The 20,904-nt window shown below is 41.6% G+C and overlaps 1 protein-coding gene across 1 annotated transcript in view; it reads left to right on the forward strand.

Annotated features, from left to right (window-relative positions):
* fbxl17 (F-box and leucine-rich repeat protein 17) overlaps window positions 1-20,904 on the forward strand; it is a 241,147-nt gene that overhangs the window by 77,350 nt on the left and 142,893 nt on the right. Inside the window, exons 6-7 of the mRNA XM_061038733.1 lie at window positions 488-595; window positions 15,451-15,581. Coding sequence (XP_060894716.1) covers window positions 488-595; window positions 15,451-15,581 — 239 coding nt within the window. The remainder of the gene's footprint in view (window positions 1-487; window positions 596-15,450; window positions 15,582-20,904) is intronic.

Here is a 20,904-nt window from a genome sequence, read left to right on the forward strand (position 1 = left end):
GGCTGGCTGAATGACGGGGGAGCGGCACATCCATCATAAGTTGCTTTCGCAGCTTGGCAGACTTTCTCTTTTAACTGTTTAGTTTGTCTGTTTCTCCTCTTGTTCCTCTCTGTACGTGATCCTCCTTTCACTTCTTTATCTCATGCTGTTCATCAAACACAAAATAATACAGACACGCTGCACAGATGGAGGAAGCATTTAGGCTCGAATCTGACAACACCTGTCTACACACGCTAGCTTTGGGGGGGAAAAAAAGAAATCTTAAGACTTTTGTTAAAATTATTGGCGAGGTAAGCTTTCTCCATAACAAACAGTCCAATAAGAGAAGGAAAAAAACACATCTTTGAGGTCTCTTTTCACCATGACGGTCACACTTGAAGTCAGGAAATGTGAAACATATCAACCTGCAGAGAATAACTGTAACTCTGAAATGGGATCCGTACATAAACTTTCTTTTCTCCTCTCTTTTCTCCTTCCTTTTCATCAGGTGACGGATCAGTCGGTGCGGGCAGTTGCCGAGAATTGTCCTGAGCTGCAGTTCGTCGGCTTCATGGGATGCCCTGTGACCTCCCAGGGAGTCATCCATCTCACTGCAGTAAGTGTCAAACTATTTACTCGACCGTCACCGTCACAAACTCTTTGAACAAAGTCAGAGCATCTTAGGACAGCCTGTCCCCTGAAATGTTCCTGAGTTGCTATTTTACACATGTTCCCCACAGCGGAAGTTTTTTTTTTTTTACTATCGGATGGAAGTAGGCGGGACATGATGTTCAAAGGAAACTGCGGATGTCTGCAACATTTACAACAGCAAAGATTGATGACAAAGCCACAGAGTCAGACGCCACAAAGAGAGATTTAGCCTTTCTATCAATGTTACAGTATGTACAATTTGACTTATTCACAATCTCAACAAACATGTGGAAGAGAACATACTGGTAAGCAGAAAAAAAAAAACCATCTATGTTACGTACAAACACACAAGGTTGTAGGATAAAAATGTCATCATCAGCCCCGCGTACTTGCTTGTGGTGAACTTTACAGATCTACTCACCCCAGTGTCTTGCAGAAATGTCTTCAGGAGGCTGGCAGGTAAAAATCTACGTAAAGTAGGGCTCATTGTGGCTGTTTGCATTCACACACGCAGCTCAGGAGTTTCATGCATTTGTGTGAAAAGTCTAATAGTGTTCCCCGGATGCTGACCCCTGACCCACTGTGTGAAGAATGTGTGTTTCCTTAAAAGCTCCTGTGAGAAGCAAATCAGACCATCAGGAAGAACATTGATTATTTCTGTTCTGTTCTTTTAATGCCTGTTACCGCTGCCCAGTGGCGATTCTAGAGTCTGTTGGGGCCCGAAGCAAAAACACACAGGGGGCCCCTCCAACCAGCGTTCGTCACCATTGTGTTATAAATAAACTTACATCAGTGATGACTTTCATTTACAAACTTAAGTTTCACAGGCGAGCACTGTCAGATTGGACCCTCTTAGGGAAGTTTCCTACAGTCATTGCAAAATGTGCGCATTTTAAGCCCCTGCTATGGTTTAAAGTTTGTTTGCCCTTGGGGCCCCCTACTGGCCTGGGGCCCCAAATAGTTGCCTGCCTTGCCTGTTAACAAATAGCTCCTCTGCCCTCTCCTCCCAGAAGCTTTAAAAATCTAAATGAAGATACCACTGATCCTGCAGCAGAGTTAATTTGAGGCAACAGCTTCACTTTTCTGAGTTATTCCTCGTATCAGTGAATATCAACAGAAGTCTCAGTGTGACAAAGTTTTTAGTCTAATCCCGTTACTGTAGGCAAGCTCTCTGTGTTGCTGCGGGGCCATGAATTGTCTCCAGGGAGGGGGGTGTGTGTGTGTGGGGGGGAATTAACTTTTAGAGAGTAAACTCAGGACCTTGCTGCGTGTTTTATCGAAGACTTAGTTCTGAACTTATTTCTTGTTAACTTTTAAATCTCATGAAAGCCTAATGAGATGAATCCTAATAATACGCTGCTGTTCTGACTACACCCTGCTGTTTGGATATTAGCATGCTAATGAGCAGGGCTCGCTGGTTTAAGATGTGCTATGCCATATAAACACGGACACACATGCACTCACACTATGATTGCTGAGATTCAATTCACCAGAAAATACTGCACCTTTTATTTTTCCCTCTCATTTATTTCCCTTTTTTTTTTTTTTAAATTTCTATCACATCGTCCATCTGGAATGAGTGTGTGTGCTCTTACATGTGAGTGTGTTCGGTATGTCTGCACTCGTGTGCTTGGGTAACACAATTCGATTTGTGTTTGATGTACTTGGGTGTACTCACAAGTGTGAACGTCCCCTTGTGGGTTTCGCGCGTCCATTCCTCCCCAAATGCAATTACAGTGGTGTTAATAGGACTGAGACACCCGATGCAGCGCTGCATTATTAGATTAAACAGCAGATTAATTTGTGCTCATGCTTTTGGCCTCCTATCATCTCTGCAGCCTCCACTGACCTTGGCCGGTGTGTTGTAGACAGACAGTAATGAAGGCAGCCAGTCATAACAGCATTAGCATACCTGGAGGTGGACGCACACGCATCCACCCACACACACACACACACACACACACACACACACACACACACACACACACACACACACACACATATACACACACACAAACTAGCACACCTCATTATTATTTATTACAGTATTAACCAAGGTGAAGTTTTAGGAGTTTAGATGAGCCAGTTCATAATTCTGATCATATTTATGCTTCTTTAAATTTGCAGTTTAGTCCCGTCTGAAAGGGCCTTCTTTATGTTTTCCTTTGCACCTTTTCATCGATTCTTTGGCCTTTAATGAGACTGAGATGCAAACAGGACTACATTGAAATGTGAAACAACTCGACACAGCATCATAAAGGTCACACAGTAAGTGGGGGGTGTGGATATTTAGCGGTGTTCTTTTATTCTGCCCTCTGGTTGATGTAAAAGGCCATTGCCAAGGCAATTATGAAAACTTAGATTTTTGTACTCAGTGTTATGTAGGCAGCACAAAGGACCTCGATTTGAAACTGGTAATTGACTCCACACATAAGTCCGACGATCTTAATATCGAACAAATATGAGCTTCATGAAGATCGATGTTGTGTCAGAGTTATTTAAATTGGATATAATTATATTTCTCCCCATCACTGTGACCAACAAGTTAGTTTTAAAACATCCTTATAGAGCTTTACATTTCTAAAGAAAGGTCACCACTTTGAAATTCAAAATGTGTGTAAGGTAGTTTATAAAAATGTACGTAAAATCTAATCCCCTCCTCTTTATGTTTGTCTTTATTTATCTCTTTATTTCTATTTTTTTTCCCAATCAGTCAACATGCTTGTCAGAGTTAATCACAATAATTTAAATAAGGAACTAAAACTTGTTTAAGCCGCATTTCACACAAACATACCCTAAATTAATGATGCTTCTCACAAACACTCCCAACAGTAATGTCCCAATGTCTGGCAGTGGTTAAAGACATTAAGAACAACTGTAAAAATAGAGGCATCAGTATTCATTTTAGTTAGTTTTGTAACAAGCTCATAAATCCTCACCGGAGCTTAAAAAACATTTTGTCATCAGGATTAAACTTGGATTTTGTCTTTTATTAAATGGGCATCCTAAGACATACAAAATTAAATACTAATCTTTGTATCTGACCAATCAGATTTGCATCCATATCGTTTTTGGAACACAATCAGACAGGTTTAACATTTTGACCATGCTCAGTCTGACTAATAGTCACGTCGAATCTCTTTGTGTCGGGTCATCTCAGCCCTCATTCGTGATCCATCTCTTTCTCTCTGTCCCTCTACATTATAATCTGTGACAGTAATTATCTCGTTTAGCTGTTGATTCCTCCTCTCTTTCATTCCCACTTGGTCCCATCCAGCGTCGATTGAAAATCATATTCTGGCGTTTAGAATCGTTGCATTTCTGATGACTCCGTGGACCCGCATGCCATCCACGGACTTCAGCGCTCTCTTGTTTCCATTATTACACATTCCCTCTCTCTCTCTCTCTCTCTCTCTCTCTCTCTCTCTCTCTCTCTATGATAATCTTCCAAACCTCCTCCTTTGCTGTCAAACTATCACCAGAAAAAAAAAAAAAAGGAAGAAAATCCATTACTTTTATTAACTTCTCTCTTTCGACGCACTCATTTCAGATATTTTTTAAACCCACTTTTCACAAGTCGGGGTACGAGGGAATCTATTGAAAACCATATTTTCTTAATCAAGTGAGCTGGAGGTCGAAACGGGCCACCCATGGTGCAGAGTTCGATGCAGATGGTCTGTAACTCTGCCGGGCTGCTGCATTTATGCTCCTCTTAATGGTTTTTCAGTGTTTCAGTCCTTCGGGAGCAGTACGGTTCCTCTGTGATCTGCAGCACAACTCAATATTTATTGCCAGGCGCAGTTTGATAAATCATCATCTTGTTATAGACCTAAATGCAAAATCAAGATCTCTGCTGGGTGAGAGTAGAGCGCCTGCTCACAGTTAAACTACCTCTCTAATACCTTCCATTCTCGTTTGAATTTAAATACATAAAGCTCGAAATATCCCAACAAACACTTCGATGATTTTTAAGAGCAAACACGTGTCTCATGTGGTTTTTATTCTTCCCCTGCCAGGGAGATTCTGCACATTTTTATTTATGGCTGGTTTCGAGAGTGAAGCTCAAACTTTAGCCGTTGGTTCTTGACATTAATAATACTTTTATTGATGAGGCTTGTCACATCCCAGGGCTTTGTAATGGATACAAAGCATCATGGGAAAGAGGGGCTTTGTGGGTGTCCCGGAGCTCTCTCTCCCTCAGCAGCTAATTTAAGAACTTTATATACGCCTTTCTTTGTGCACTTTGGCGATATTAATCACGCTCCTAATTCAGTTTCAGCGGGTTCGTCCTTTAGTCAGACCAAGTGACAAGGCGCAGAGGTGGAAGTGTAGAAGATTTAGTGTTAAAGGGTGTAGGCTTCCTTAACCATCTTGAGGATAGCTCCTGCTCTTTAGATGTGTGTCTAACAAGGAAATGCATTTGAACAAACTGGGAACCACCATTTTATTCCCATTGCTCTATTTGCTGTCGACTGTCTTTAAAAAAATGACTCTAACAGACTAACCGATAGTCGCTTTACCTGCTTCTATCTTTTCTTTGTCTGATATTTATTGAGTTGCTGTAGCTCTCTTTGTGCATCACTTTTTAATCCGCTGTGTTTCTTTGGCCGGACACTAAAGCCTAAGAACCGATCCCTCACAGACTCTAATGGCATCAGGTGTGCAGTGCCTGAGTGCATGAGCCTACGAGGGCTTGAGATGGTATGAAAAATAAGTAATGGGACACACAATCATGACATCACACATTGGCAGGAAATAAGATGTGCCATTAAAAAAATAAGTAGCCCACCTCCAGCATGTTTTTGTATTTCTTTTAGTTTCCTCATTCTTTCATTACAGTGTTTATAGAGGATGATTTTTTATTTTTTTACTTTATTGAAAGCTTCTTCATTGTACAAACATTTGTTAACATTTAGCGTGGGGCTGGATGATCACATCCTCCACGTCACCAAGTTTCCAATGAACTCTGGGTAAGTCCCAATGGAAACATATGGGGACTCATGGAAAGTCCGCAACTTGCCGTGGAGAAGTTCGCCTCCGAGCCCTCACACACTTGATGGTTTCACTGTGGGACAGCGATAAACACCCACACACACTCACCAGGAACGAACCTCAAAGTCTGTGAGTTTGGAGTTTGGTATTCAGCCTTTGCATCCTCGGCTACATCTGTTTGGTGAATGCCAGTAAAAAGTTTGTTTCATCAAGTGAGATGAACTATGGCCACCCGGAATAGGGAACGTATAATACGTTTGGGAATGGCGGTATTACCCCAGGAAGACTTTTTCCTGCATTTATGGTGTAGTCTTCTGCATCAATGCATGACCCCTCTTCTATTTGTTGTGTCTTTTGTTCAATTCTTTTAGCTTAATTAGCTTGAGTTATTTTTCCAGCTTTCGCTTTAGATGCAAATGTAAAAAATGACAGGTGCATAAAATAAAAATATTAACACAAATATGAAAATAAATGAAGGCCTAACTAGTAGGTTGAAAGTATTACAAGAACTTCCACTTAGTTTAAATTCATGAAAAGTGTATTTGTTGGACTTTAAGGGAAACCTTTCCATGACATATTTCTGACATAGTTTCTATCCATTTATCAAAGTTAGGTGGCTTTTTTTTTAACCACTTCCTGATTCCAGCCTTTTTTGCTTTCTGCCTCAATCATCTGTGCTTTCTCTCTCTCTCTCTCTCTCTCTCTCTCTCTCTCTCTCTCACACACACTCTCTCCCACCATCTCTCCATCTTCCTGTCAAGCTTTTGCTCTTTTCTTCTGGTAGTGATTAAGTCCAAGGTCGGCTCTATCACAGAGCCCGTGTTTGAGAGCGGCTCTGGGTGCCAGAGAGCCTTCATTCCCCACAGCCTTAGATGTCCCACTGATGGCTTCCCCTTTTCCATGTCATGCCTACCCACAATGCCCCTCCTCATACATCAGACCTATCACTGCCCCTAAGACACTGTGGGCCTCAGAAAGCCTTTTTTTTGTGTGTGAATGTTCCCACCCTCGGGAGAAAGAGAGAGGAGGCCAAAGACATAACAAATGGAGAGACTGTTGAAGAATGTGTCAGAGATGAAAAGAAGTATATTTGGAGAATGTAATAGCTGTGCGTTGTCTCTCTGATGTGCACAACTGGGATGTTTCTGGTCTTAATTTCAGGCCTTGTAGATTAAGTCAGCCGTGCTGCTCTGGTGGCTTTGTTTGTTCTTCTCCAGAGAAGAAGTTAGGACCTCATGATTAATGCGCTCTAAATTTGGCAGAATTGGACCGCGGGCAGTCCCTCATTGTTTCTGCGTGTTTATGACCAAATAAAACAGTCTGCTTTATGACAGGGAAGCTATTTAATGCCATAACCAGAATCACATGTTGTATCCATTCTGGTGGCTTAGTGGAGCACATGGCATGTAAGTAAAAAATCTGTATATATTGCTTGTTACAGACATAAGTGACAAAGTGCTTTACATAAACACAACATAGAAAGAGAGGCATTACAGATGAGGTGGCCTGCTGGGCCATGGAAACGAGAGCATGCAGAACCTCATTCAATAAACAACAAACGTACACTGTATGGTAAAGAGATGTGGCTCAGTTACATGTCCTCATTGTACACCTGTCTCAACCCATCTCTAATTACGGGACAAGTTTTGGCATCTGAAAATCTCTGATTTTCATTTATAGCACACATACACACACGCACACATAATAATGTAGCACTACTGCAATTTAAATCTGCACCAATATGGACTCTTTGTGCCACAGCCTCTATTCATCTGTTTTTATATATAACAGTAATATAACTTATCTTATAATGCAGGAAAACAGTCCATGTGGAGAGCAAATGGGGGCGAACGCAATCCGCCTTAATGCAGTCCCGGAACCCATCAGTCATTAATCGATTATTTGGCTTTAACGAATGTCTAAACAGTACGTGCATGAGTCTGTAGCTAGCACTCTTCTCTCAGGTGTGGTTCCACCATCAAGGCAATCCTTGGTTTTAAAGTTGCTAGCTGCACTGGAAACGATGGCAATGCAGAGGAATGGAAGTCTTGGGCTGGAAGTCTTTTATCTGTAACCGCTGGCTATAACGGAAGACCCCCAGAAGTTGCCCCCTCGCTCCTTCAGGCTGTATCCTCTTTTGAAGGATTCAACGGAGTCCCCAGACCATAAGGATGGGAGAAGGAGTAACCGTAGTTTAGGTGCCATGGCCAATAACTACACCACCTAAACTTGATTATAACTAGTTTAGGTGGTTTATTGCTTCAGTGTGAACTCCCAACTTTAATTCCCTGCTTCCACATTTGGCAGACGAAAAGGAAAAAAAAGGAGAGAGTAATAAGTTATTTGTATTTCCCCTCGTTTTCTTACGTCCAGGTTGGATGATAAAACACAAAAGGTTAAGATACAGGTCTTCACCCCACTGTCATGTTCGCACCCTCCACTCCAGCCCCCCCTTCACTCCGGTTCCCCCCCATGCAGGATGAGTGGTGTCTGGCTTTGCTGTAGTCTGCAGGCCCCCTTATCTGCTCCCTCTGACTGGAGCACAGAAAATACATAATCACAGTGCCCTGTGTCAAACTGATAACCCCCAACACAAACCAGAGAAGTATGTGGGGATGTGTGTGTGTGTGTGTGTGTGTGTGTGTGTGTGTGTGTGTGTGTGTGTGCGTGCTTTATGTCTGTGTCTCATTGCCTGTGTACAAATGTGTGTGTGTGTGTGTGTGAGTGTACTTGAACATGTGTGTTGTGTCTCAGGGGGTGGTAGAAAGGATAAAGAGAAAAAAAAATGAAAGAGTGAGGGGGATTTGGGGGAAGAAAGGTAATGGGGTTGTGGGGGTCGCAGAATGAGTCTAAATTGTAATAATAATTTTCTTCACTGCTGTATGGAGGAGATTTGGGGATTTATGAATATAATGAGCGGAGGAGAGCCTACGGATGATGGGAGTCTCGTGCAAGAGTAATTGAAGAATAATTCATTTGGCTCTGAGACTTTTAACCCAGAGACAGACACAGACAGAGAGGGTTTTTTTTTTTTTTTGACCCCTGGAGAGGGTGGGTATCATGTCTCTATGTCTCATTATTGGTGCGACTAGTGTCACTGTGCTCGCAACTCTCATCCAGCACTCTTGCATCGATGTGTATGGGTGCCTATACACGGTCATTTGGCTTAGCGCGGCCAAGAGAAACCGGCGCTCTCTATCTCCTCGAGCCTTTCCTCGCCACTGAGTTTGTTATCAACACCAACACATGCAGGATTAGCGACCGACGGAGGGAAAAAGAGAGAGGAAAAAAAAGGGGGTAGGATGGGGGAAAATAAGTGATAGACAGTAGATGGGCAAAAGACAGATAAAGAGAGAAGTGAACTACACACACACACACAGGGATCAGCTCACTGGTCCATGACTGATGCGTACAATGTATTTGTGATACCAGACCCATGGCCCTTCCAGTATTTGCCTCAGTCCCTCTTTTTCAAATATTCATATCACTCTGTCTGCACAGGCCTCTGTGTATTTATGTGTGTGCGTGTTAGTCTAGTGTAGTGGGTTTGCGTGCGATTTAGGCTTGCCGCGGCGGGATTGTCTCGACACAGCTTTCTCCTGTCTGACTGAACTGTCTGGATGCTCCGATATGGAAAAAAAAAAAAGAAAAGAAGAGAGCGTGTATGCATGAGTGCGCTCTTGTATTCACCTAGTGACACGGCTGCCATTCGTCCCACCCCCCCCTTGCCTCACCCTGTCTCACACTGTCTCCAACGCAAGCGGACAGCCGAGCAAAATGTGTCAGGCCGCACAATGCCACCTCAACAACACCCTGTGCCTTTGACTTTTGCCTCAGGACTTTTATTACTTCAAAGTAAACTTCTACCTGCTTTGTCTTCGTGATTCACATTTTCTTTTCATCTTTGCTGATCTCAGAAATCCCCCATCCCCCTCCTCCACTTTAATGGCTGTTAGTTTAACCAAAAAAGCTACTTTCCCCCTTTCATAGTCGGCACATGCATGTTGTTCTTGGTGATGTACATATAGGACTTTTTTTTTGGTGGGGGGGGAGCAAACTCACATACTAAATCTTGAAGTGGTTATAAATGAACTGCAGTCGTTAAATAGCAGCTCATATTTTCCAAATCCAACATGTTCGCTGTTTATGACTAAAACAATGCTCGCTCTGTGCTTTGCCTTTTTCAAATGTCATCGAGCTGCTTGTCAGCTGGGACACTGAGTTTGATGGACAGTAACAGCCTTGAGCTCATGCTGCTTTGTGCCGGCGTTCAAACTGATGACATCACATCCTCTGCATGGGGTCTGCCAGACCTCCACGTCCTACCTGGCATCGTGATGCCTGACGTTGTGTAAATAGATGACCTAATTGCACAGGTAGTTATGGCTCAGTTTTCTGGCAGAGCACGCACAGGTACACACACTCACCCACTGTGTATCAGACTGTGACGCACTCTAATGTAATAAAGGGTCAAATCAACTTTTCCAATTCTTGAACTCCAGCCTCTGTTGTTTGACGGATAACAACCCTTTAAAAACAGCTTGTTATTTTTCATTTCATTCAAAGTGCTGTTTGTGTTTGACCTCTGACTTACGCTCTAATTTACGCTCATTGAGAGAGATTTTTAATTGAGGTATGTGGGAGCCAAGCTGTGTGAGGCTGACATAGCTCCCCTTCATATGTGGTCTGAATTAAACAACGTCTTTAATGCAGAAAAGTGGGGTTACGCACTCTTCTTCTCAGGCCGTAGTGTTTGCCTCCTCAGCTCTCGTCATATCTACAGTGATTGTTTTTCTCTTATCTTTGTGTAAAGCATTTCGTTTTCAACATTTTAATTGATATCAGGTTAGTCTACAAACTGAAAATCTCATCCAATTTTGTGAATCTGTGAACCTTCATTTGAACCTTTATTTCCCTCTCGAGGATTTAACAGTCAGAATTGAAAAGTAAGATTAAATTTAATACATTTACTATATTTATAAATAATACATTTGGGATATTTTTATGTATTTAAAGATGGTTAAGAAGTATTTTGGCACGTTTAATTTAGTGAAGTTCATTTGAAAGAGAGAGTTAAGTTAAAGCTGCTGAGGACCTTTTAGTTTATGGCGTCCCCTATGATAAAAAATGTACATTTATGTCTTTGTTGATCTTGTCCTGAACTGTGTCTTATCACTCACTTGGAATCTTTGCAGTGGAAAATGTTAAATAGGAAAGAAAAGAAATTCTGTTTCTTTAATAAGATGTTTAGCTTTTCTTCTGACACCTGCCCCGCGGCAGCAGTTTAATGCACTGAAAATAACTCCATAGAAAAAGTCTATCTTTTTGCTGATGGTTGTAGGACTTAAAGAAGCATCAGTATTCATGTCAGTCTGTTTCATTAAATCCCCCCCTCACAGGAGCTTTAAGTCCAGCAGAACATTAACGTCAAGAATAAAAAGTAATACTCAGCTTATCCTGCATATTTATGCCAATTATGAAAGCATCATCGACACCTTGAAGTGGCAACACCAGACAATGATAATTATCTAAGGTAACAGCCCAACATCCAAAAATTTCACGTAAGATAACACAACATTTGCCAAAAAATGCATTCATGCTTTATGAAGCAGTTGTTGTTAAAACAGCAACTAGGTAGGTAGAATCACGTATAAATATTAGCTATCAAAATATTTATAAAAACATGACCTAAAATCCATGGCTGAAAATAAATAATTATAGCATTAAAATATAGGAAATTTAGGAAATCTAGGAGAATGGAAAGTCAAATATTTCTGTCTCACATGTAGTGGAGATGAATAAGCAATAAGTCAGAAATTCTCACCTCCACAAAATTCCCCTAAAAGTGCGTAACATGTGTTTTAACATTTTTTGATACATTCACTTCCTACATGTGAACATGTGTGTGCGAAGTCTTGGAATATTAATTTAATCAGTGTGCACCCTGATTTCCGTGCACTAAGAGTGTTTTCACGATGAGGGGGGACGACACGCTGGTCTCTGAGCAGCTGGAATCTGCAGGTTTCACTGTTTTTATGAACTGAATGAATAATGATCCAGGTGTAGCAGCCAACTCAAGAGACGACTCAAAACTCTGCCTGGTTACAGCCCTGCCAATATGGAGAGTGAACCTGCCGAGCCCCTCACCAAATCCCCCTCTCTCTATTCTTTCGCTCTGTCTCTCCTCTCTCTCTCTCTCTCTCTCTCTCTCTCTCTCTCTCTCTGTGCTGAATCACTGGCTTTGTCTTCCTCGCCGTCTCCTTCAACCTCCCTGCTCCCCTGCTTCTCTCCATTTATTTTTCTTTCTCTTCACGCCTGCTCATTCTCTGATCACAGAAATACAAGCAGAAAATAATAAGCTATATCATGAGTGGAAATGATTAAATAAGATTGGAAGCGTTCAGACCTTTCACCTTTGAGTCAAATTATGATAATCTGTCGGCTTTGAGAAAACAAACACCGGCCTGTCACATTCTGGAGGTGTCACTAATTACCAAGCGGTTGTTTTTTGTGCCTCTTTTCATTTCAGGGGATTTGGGGGATATATATATATATTTTTTAATTTTTAATTTTTGTCAGATGTCTGCTAAACTGTGGAGTTTATTATTTTTTTCCTGCGCCGGTTTTCACAGATGGATTAACAAAGTTACAGTCTCTGCTGTGACTCTGCCCTCTTCCCTTTCATGCAGACATCTGCTTAATTCTCAAATTTTTACATCCTAGCTACACTCTCGGCCAATCACAACTCACGCTAGTTGGCCTGGTTTCTCATTGGTTCCCCCACATCAATGAAACAGCTGCCATTGGCTGTAGTAGAAAATCTGTTTAGCAGACATAAGCAGTTTTGAAGATTCTCAGAACAAATACTACTTTTGATGTTGGGGCTTTTAAAAAAAACGAACTCCAGGCTTCAAAAAATGTAAATACTGAATGCAAATAAATATGTTTGTGTGTTTGTGGGTGAAAGTGCATCGACATGTGTGCTGTTTATGGTAATTCTTTAACAGCAGTGTGTGTATGGTGCTGTGAATATTAGTGGTCACTTAGCATATATTTAGCTTAGATTTTTGCAATGCCTGTGTTTTGAAAACAATACCCCCCCCCCCCCACACACACACGCACACATTGACACACACATTAACACACACATGCACAAACTGATCAGACATACTCTGCATGAATAATTTAGTACTTCGATCCAACACTGGCCACAAGGGCGCATGACAGTTTGAGTATGCCTCTGTGTTTGTACGTGTGGGTTCATGTGTGTGTTTCTGCACATGTATCAGCGTGTGTGTGTGTGTGTGTGTGTGCAGGTCGTATGATAATTTGCACAGTTAAGGGTTTTTCCCTATTCATTAAATCCTATTATTTATCACGTAAGTTGAACTGTCCCTGGTGATCACTGCTGCACTCTTAACCTGCAGATGCACACAGGCTGTTTAATGTTTATTTCATCAAGTAATCAATTCAAATAAAGGACCATTTCAATTGACTAGAGAAAAACATGTTGCAATACTTTTTTAACCAGCAGAGGGCGCCAACAAATTTAGGCTCTTCTTGTTCAACATGAGTAGCTGAAGAAGAAAAAAGTGCGAAAAATATTGCAAGACACTGAAGAATGATACAAATAATACAACAGACATGACAAAACAAGTGAAACAGCACCATGCTGCGATGCTCAAGACAACCAAACATATTAAATACATACTTAGAAAATTAGAAATAATAAGGATGTTTTGTATTTTTATTATCAGAGAATTCAAATAAAAGAATCAACTACTTGTTGTACAGACCTATTGTAGAAAACGGTGATAAATGGTGTCATGAACCCAGTATCGTGATACATATCGGATTGTGATTTCGGTGTATTTTTACATCTCTGTCTCATGCCAATATAATGTCTCAGAAAACCTTATATCCTATATGTGAATATAAAACAACAACACAGGCTCTATCAGTAGAGGGGGACAAGTGGAGCAGCTTGAGTGGGTCATAGGTTTTGAAAACCTCTTTCATTGCCTTCGGTGCAGCGCAGCGTCACACACTCCACCTGTTTGTTTGCCGCTGATGTGTGTTTGAATTCTTGGATAGGGAATAGTGTTTACATGTGTGCTTACTTCGCCCAGTGAGCATCTGTCCTTATCCATTCTCCCGTGTGTTCTCATGCTGTTAGCTATATGTCATGCCTATGGAGCTGACCATAGTGCTCAGTGATCTTAACACCAACTGTACGCTTGTTTTCTCTTTAGCCTCGGCCGTGACATTTTCCTCCCTGCCTCCCCGGCGGCTGGCCGGAATATCATACCTCCATTATCTTTCCTCCCTAGTGTGTGTGTGTGTGTTTATATACGAGTGTGTGTGTGCACCTGTGCTTTAAATAGTTCTGAGCATGAATCAGAGTGTATACACCTGTGCTGGGACTTGAAAAGCCTTTTTTGGTAATTTTCAGCGAGCGTCGACGCGTTGTTTATCAGTGTGTTTCTAAGAGTGTGTCAGGATGTTAAGATTTTGAACTGGAGGATTACACTAAACCACCTCTTTTGAAGCATTCAGATCTGAAAATGGGATTATTGAAAGTCAGGGAGATGAAAGGAAGAAGCAAAGTGAATGCTCATATGGGCTCGTAACCTCTCACACCATGCAGGCGAGCACAGAGTGATAAACAGGAACAGCGAGCAATTTTCTGCCATTTATCTGACTTGTTAGGTTTTTATTCAGAATTTATGTTAATTTGTTCAGCACATGTGGAAGTAAACAAGGTAACCCAGTATGTAGACACTTAAAAAGTCTGCAGGTGTGAACACCAAACCGGTGTATTTCTAAGTTCAAGTATGTCTCTTCGCTTTTCCAACCTCTCACAGTCAAAGAAAAATCAACCGCTTCTCCTAAAAGAACAGACAGGAAAATGTGTCTATTTACCCGTTTGAGAAAAAGAGATAACGTGAAAGCACTGGATTGTATTTTTGGATCTGATACTGCAAATATATCAGCTCTGCACATTACTTTTTCTGATCATCTTTAAGGAAAAAGAATCTGAAAACTAAAGGGACATTGTTGGATTGATATTCATAAAGATGGTGCCCTTCACTTGTACAATAATGTAATACTATTTATACTAGTCTACGTTAATTGTTTCCCATTTTTCCCCATTTTTCACAGCCAATCAAATGTTTCTTGAGTCACTTAAAGGTCCATTATGTAAGATATCTCCTGAATTCATTCCTAAAAAAGATTTTCACTACATCCGCAGACATTAAGGAAACATGCGACGTTGAAGTGTTGTCTTCTCGGTCAAAACCGCAGCGGCCAGTTTGTCCTCCTCCTGAGTTTTGACTCTGCTGCAGGATGGTTTAGCTAGTTAGTTCAGCATCACATCATGCATCACGTGCACATACTTTTAAATGTCACTTTGGACCTGTTGGACGCTACTGCCATCATTACTCGTCATAAACAATATGCTCTGTCCATGACACGTAGGTAACGTCAAAGGTTTGTTAACTTTGCAACTTTTCCCTTCGGTGTAAGATGGTCACTGGGAAAATATCAGCTGCTGTGAATTAGACATAACAACGATATAGCCTTCCAGCTGTCTGAGTGGCTTCTATAACATTTATTGAAGGTTTTTTTTTTTCCTTTTTTGATTATATAAAATTATATAAGTAATACACTCAAGAAGGCTCAAAAGTGCTTTTGACAACAAACAAGGATGAAATACTCTGATCTCGTTTCTCTACAGAGGAGCATTGCTACAGCTACTTATCTGTGTGAAATTTGACATGATTCAATCCCTTAAATGTTTTTGTTGTTGTTTTTTTCCTCTTGCAGCTACGACACCTGAACGTTCTGGACCTGCGGCACATCTCAGAGCTCAACAACGAGACGGTGATGGAGGTGGTGAGGAAATGTCGCAACCTCAGCTCCCTCAACCTCTGCCTCAACTGGAGCATCAACGACAGGTAGGTCGAGACTCGTGCCGGCCTATCGCTGTCGGTCTGTTCCACGCAAAGTCGCACAGAGTCGAAATGGGGATTCCCCTTTTTCATTTGATCATCTCAGTAACGGCTTTCAAGAGCCTTACTGGGCAACAGATCTGAACTTTTCTTTATAATCCGTCCATTTGCTGGGTGCTGTTAGTGATTTATAAACAGTATGATTTGCCTCTCTGGCAGCATAAGAATACTCATCACAAATGTGCATTTGTATTTAGTTAAAAACTTCTAGTGAGATCATCCTGTGTCACTTCTTTAAAGGCACCCCGAGGCATGTTGGTATCTTGTTCACAGATTGAAATCCTTGAACGAGGCAGTGTCACAAAAGTGGTAGTGCTGTTGTGCTGAATATCATAACGGGTGTGATCCAGTGAAAGGCACAAGGCTGCAGTCTGAGAACTACAGTACAGTCATTTCTCTTGTGTGGTATTGCTTTGGTACAACATTTCTACAAGCAGCATAATTCAGAACAGTTAAAGCAAACTGATGTCATCATCGTTCATGACGCCCTGCCAAACAATACAAAGACATTGTCCTGCTTCGTTTAAATGTCCTTGTGCTGTTCTACTGTATATTGGCCTCTGAATGCCTGGACATGACTGTTGTATAGTAAAGCACATATGAACATTACTAAGATAATTACATTCCTTTGCAAACATGCAAACACGTGTTCAGGGAAAGATAGAATAAGAAACACGAGTCAAAAGGAAACAATGAACTTTTCTTTCTCTCTCTACGGTCATCTTTCCTTCTGCCCTTTTCTCTCACAAATAAGCAAGAACCTGTACAGTATATGACGGCAAGAGTAAACCATCTCCTCTTTTATTTATTATCCTGTGTTTTATTCATACCTTTCTATTTAATCTATTGATTTACAGCTAAGGCTGTGGCTTCTTTGCCGACTGTACTCCCACTTCGGCTTAGGAGTGAGAACACAATATTGAATTTACTGAGGTGCATAGCAACTGTGTGTGTGTGTGTGTGTGTGTGTGTGTGTGTGTGTGTGTGTGTGTGTGTGTGTGTGTGTGTGTGTGTGTGTGTGTGTGTGTGTGTGTGTGTGTGTGTGTGTGTGTGTGTGTGTGTGTGTGTGTGTGTGTGTGTGTGTGTGTGTGTGTGTGTGTGTGTGTGTGTGTGTGTGTGTGTGTGTGTGTGTGTGTGTGTGTGTGTGTGTGTGTGTGTGTGTGTGTGTGTGTGTGTGTGTGGGCACCATGTGTGAAATCCTTCTTGCATTATTGAGTTAACAGCAGACATGTGGTGGGAAGGTTATGGTAATAACCAGCCCGCCTCCTTTCAATCAAAAAACATGGAGTTTGGTGAAATCCTCCCAGGAGCACGTGGTGTTATCAACTTCTTCCCTTTATCTCACACGCACACACACGCAAACACACACACACACACACACACACACACACACACACACACACACACACACACAGAATGATATTTACTGCATTGGTTAGGGGGCTGATGGTGTATGTGTGTCTGACTGGATTTCTCTGGGTCTCCTTTGGGGATATTGGAATTTAAAATGGTTTGTGTGTGTGTGTGTGTGTGTGTGTGTGTAGTGTTAGTGTGTGGTGGGTGATAAAGCTAGCATGTTGTGTGTGCATGGCAGCTTACAGTAGGTGTGGTGTTTGCTTATGAATAAGGCGGAGACAGCAGGGAAGTGATGGACAGAGGTGGACTGTCGTAGCCGACGGGTCTTACATGCCTGCTGCTCTGATGCTGCCCTGCATCCAGGACCAGAAGACGTGTGTGCGTGCGTGCGTGCGTGCGTGCGTGCGTGCGTGCGTGCGTGTATCTTGCTGCTCAAGGACTCACAACAAATAAAAGCCTCCAGCCATAATCTGTTTTTATGGTTACACTTTACAGTCGCACAGCTCAGAAGTAGGAGGAAGAAGAGGGGGTTTATTTAAAGGAAGAAACTGGCTTGGTGGTCGTCACAACCTACGAGGAGGTAGATGTGGATGTGGATGTGAGCGTGGGTGTGTTTTAAAGTTTCTCAATCAAACCATGTTGGTCTGATTTGGCTGCGCCATGCCACGCTGTGCCATGATGACATGTGTTTCCACTACAGCCTCACAGCAGGGGTTAGTCTTGCTGTGGAGCCCGTAAACAACAGAGACATGATGTCACCGCTAACTGATTACACGCAGAATGTTTTAATACAAGTGACGAGACAGAGGGTCATTTAAAGAGTCATGCATCAATACTTCTGTATAACTATATCGATAAAAGACAGCACCAAGAGCTCAATACTCAATGTTTGAAGCAGGGGTGTAGAGTGGGAACACACTTCTCAGTGTCATACATCAACCTGGAGAAGAAGCCAACCCCCCACCCGACATGTTAGTAAAGTGAGCAAGATGGAAATCACTACATTGTCATAGACACATATCCGTCTTTTTAAAGGAGGAGGGGTTTTGTTGTAGGAGAAGTTGGTGGTGCAGCTAATGTCAGTTAGCATCTCCACTGTACAACAGTACAAGGCTCGCCACTGTTTTTTTTTTTTTTTTTTAAATGAATAGCACATGACCTTAAGGTGGGAAGGAGGTGTAGTGCAATGATAGTTTTGCATAATGATCACCAGCAATAATAGATATGTAAAGATGTTTCATGCTCAATACTTTCAGGAGAAAACATTTTTGTCATTTGTAATATTCTTTTACAGTGTGCCGATAAACATCTATTCTATGGTATTCTTGTCTCTTCTTTGAAAAGGTTACTGAAATATTTAATGTAAAAAAAGACTCCTGACTTCAAAACAAACTCATTTGGACATGATTTCTTGAATCTCAAGTCGCTTTTCTGACTGTAACCTCTGCACGGAAAAGGAAATATAACCTTCCTATAGACTTCCTTTTTGACTTCATACATTTTTTTTCACATGATTGTCAGCCAATAGCAGACGAGTTCAAAGATTGCCTTTATTGTAAAGTTTAGAGCTTAAATAAGAGCTTATTCTTAAACAATGAGCTTCAAGTGTCACCCAGAGGTTGGCTCTTTGATGCTCCACTGAAATATTAATTTGCAATATGTGATTATTTTAACAATAGTGTTTTTTCATAAATCAAGCCCTTGTTGGGAGGAGAGAGTGAGGGATGACATGCAGCAAAGGACTGAGGTCAAGGACAAGGACTATAGCCTCTGTACATGGGGCGTGTGACATAACCGCTAGGCTATTGGCACTCCCAAGAGAATATACTTTTAAACTATTGGACCTTCTATTAAACTTAAAAGTATATTTTTTTGTAAAAAAAACACACTCACCTGTTTGTCACTCAGCTTGAGAGGAAAATACCGTAATCACACTGTTATTTATTTATACCTTTTACGAGTGAGTGACGTCCAGCCAAATTCAAATTCAGAAGTGCTTCTTTTGCAGTCGCTCACCTTCAAAGCAGAAGTAGAGCAGACGACTGTTCGTCTGAGTTCAGCGGAGCAGACCGCTCAAGTGTCATGTGTCACTTCATGATATTTCAGAACATTCTGAAGCATCAGTGGCAATAATGTTTAAATAAATGTATACTGCAGAGAGGCTGGAGAGAGCGAGAGGGGGAAGGAGGGAGAGCCCGGTTTGAAGAGTGATGATTTACTGACAGATTTGAGGACGGATACAGATGAGAGAGGACAGTGACGGTAAAGTAAGAGGAAAACACTGTGCTTACTAAAAGTGACAGATGAACTGCAGTTAGAGTGTGTTTATCTGAAGGAATGTGATGTATGTCTGACCGGATAAAATACATAGATCTTGAAATAACTATAACAGGGACTGAAATTAAGTTTTATAGATTCAATTGGGAAGCTTCAAATACAAACCAGACTCCACAATAGAGGACTGTCTGCTTGTAATCAGACGTTCCTTTACTGTTTAACACAGAAAATAAAATAATAGTTGTAAGAGAAAAATCATAAACCTGTAGTGTAGCGTGAATCCTTTTCATACAAACACAATTTCTAGAAAATGTCAGGACCCTCTTTCACACATGTCCCTCACAGCAAGAGATTCTGCTGCTGGACAGGACAAGACATAAAAATGATGCTGTGGGAATCACTGTGTAATGTTTATTACATATCCATGATGGGTATGACACTTTAATGACAGCTTGACAGTTTTAGTCTTCATATCAATGATATGTGTTAGTGAAACGAGTGTTAAAGAACGTACTGTCAACCAGAAAAGAGTATGAAGCAGCTTCGTTACCCGCACAACAATCGCACCTGTTGCGCTGCAGATGTTGCGCTGCAGATGTTGTGTGATAGTTATGTCATCACCCAGCCCCCCTCACTGTCAGGATGTTCCTCACTGATTATCTTCAGTATTCTCACATCAACTCACCCTTACTTCTTGCTGAGGCAGGCAAGAAAAACTCTGGATGAAGTTGGGGGTGAGAGATGAAGGCCATTTGCAACCACACATGCGGCTCACCTCGAAGACTTGGGAACATTTTATGTGCATGTGTGTGAAAACGCTAAATGGTAAGTGGACTTGGAGCTTGTATAGCGCTTTTCTAGTCTTCTGACTACTCAAAGCGCTTTTACACCGCAGGTCACACCTACACATTCACACACTGATCCCAGAGGTTGCTATGTAGTGAGACCATCAGAAGTAACTAATCCCATTCATACACATTCATACGACCAAGCAGCTGGAGCAATTTGGGGTTACAGTAAATGTCTTGCCAAAGGACATATCGACCTTTCCGGTTGAGAGACGACGACTACCAACTGAGCCACAGCCGAAAAGTGCCAATGGAGAGTGATTATTTTAGTTTCTGCTGGACACAATTTAAACATGTGTTGGTATTGATACCAATAATATCACAATCATTAGGACTATGAGTGGGTGACAACAAGAATGAATATGTATCCAGAAGTCATCTTTGCAATATCTAGTGGCTGATGTGAACACACACACACACACACACACACACACACACACACACACACACACACACACACTAATATGAACACAGGCAGACATACACACACTTCAGCCGAAGTCATTCAAGGAGTCTGATTGTCTGTTGGAAAGTGAGATTTTATCGATGATGCAGGTAAGGACAGACTGCTAAGTCTATTTCTGCAGAAAGAGAGAGAGAGAGAGAGAGTAAGAGGGAGAAAAAGAGCCTAGAATGATTGGCTCCAAGTTCATAGCGTCAAAGGTCTTCAGGGTCATTGCTGTTGCAGCCAGCACACACAGCTAACAGAAGCACACACACACACACAAACACACACACACACACACACACAAACCAGTTTCCTACTTGCTGTCACAGTGTAGACCTGA

The sequence above is a fragment of the Labrus mixtus genome, chromosome 5, assembly GCF_963584025.1.
Source record: "Labrus mixtus chromosome 5, fLabMix1.1, whole genome shotgun sequence".
NCBI classification, from domain to species: Eukaryota; Metazoa; Chordata; class Actinopteri; order Labriformes; family Labridae; genus Labrus; species Labrus mixtus.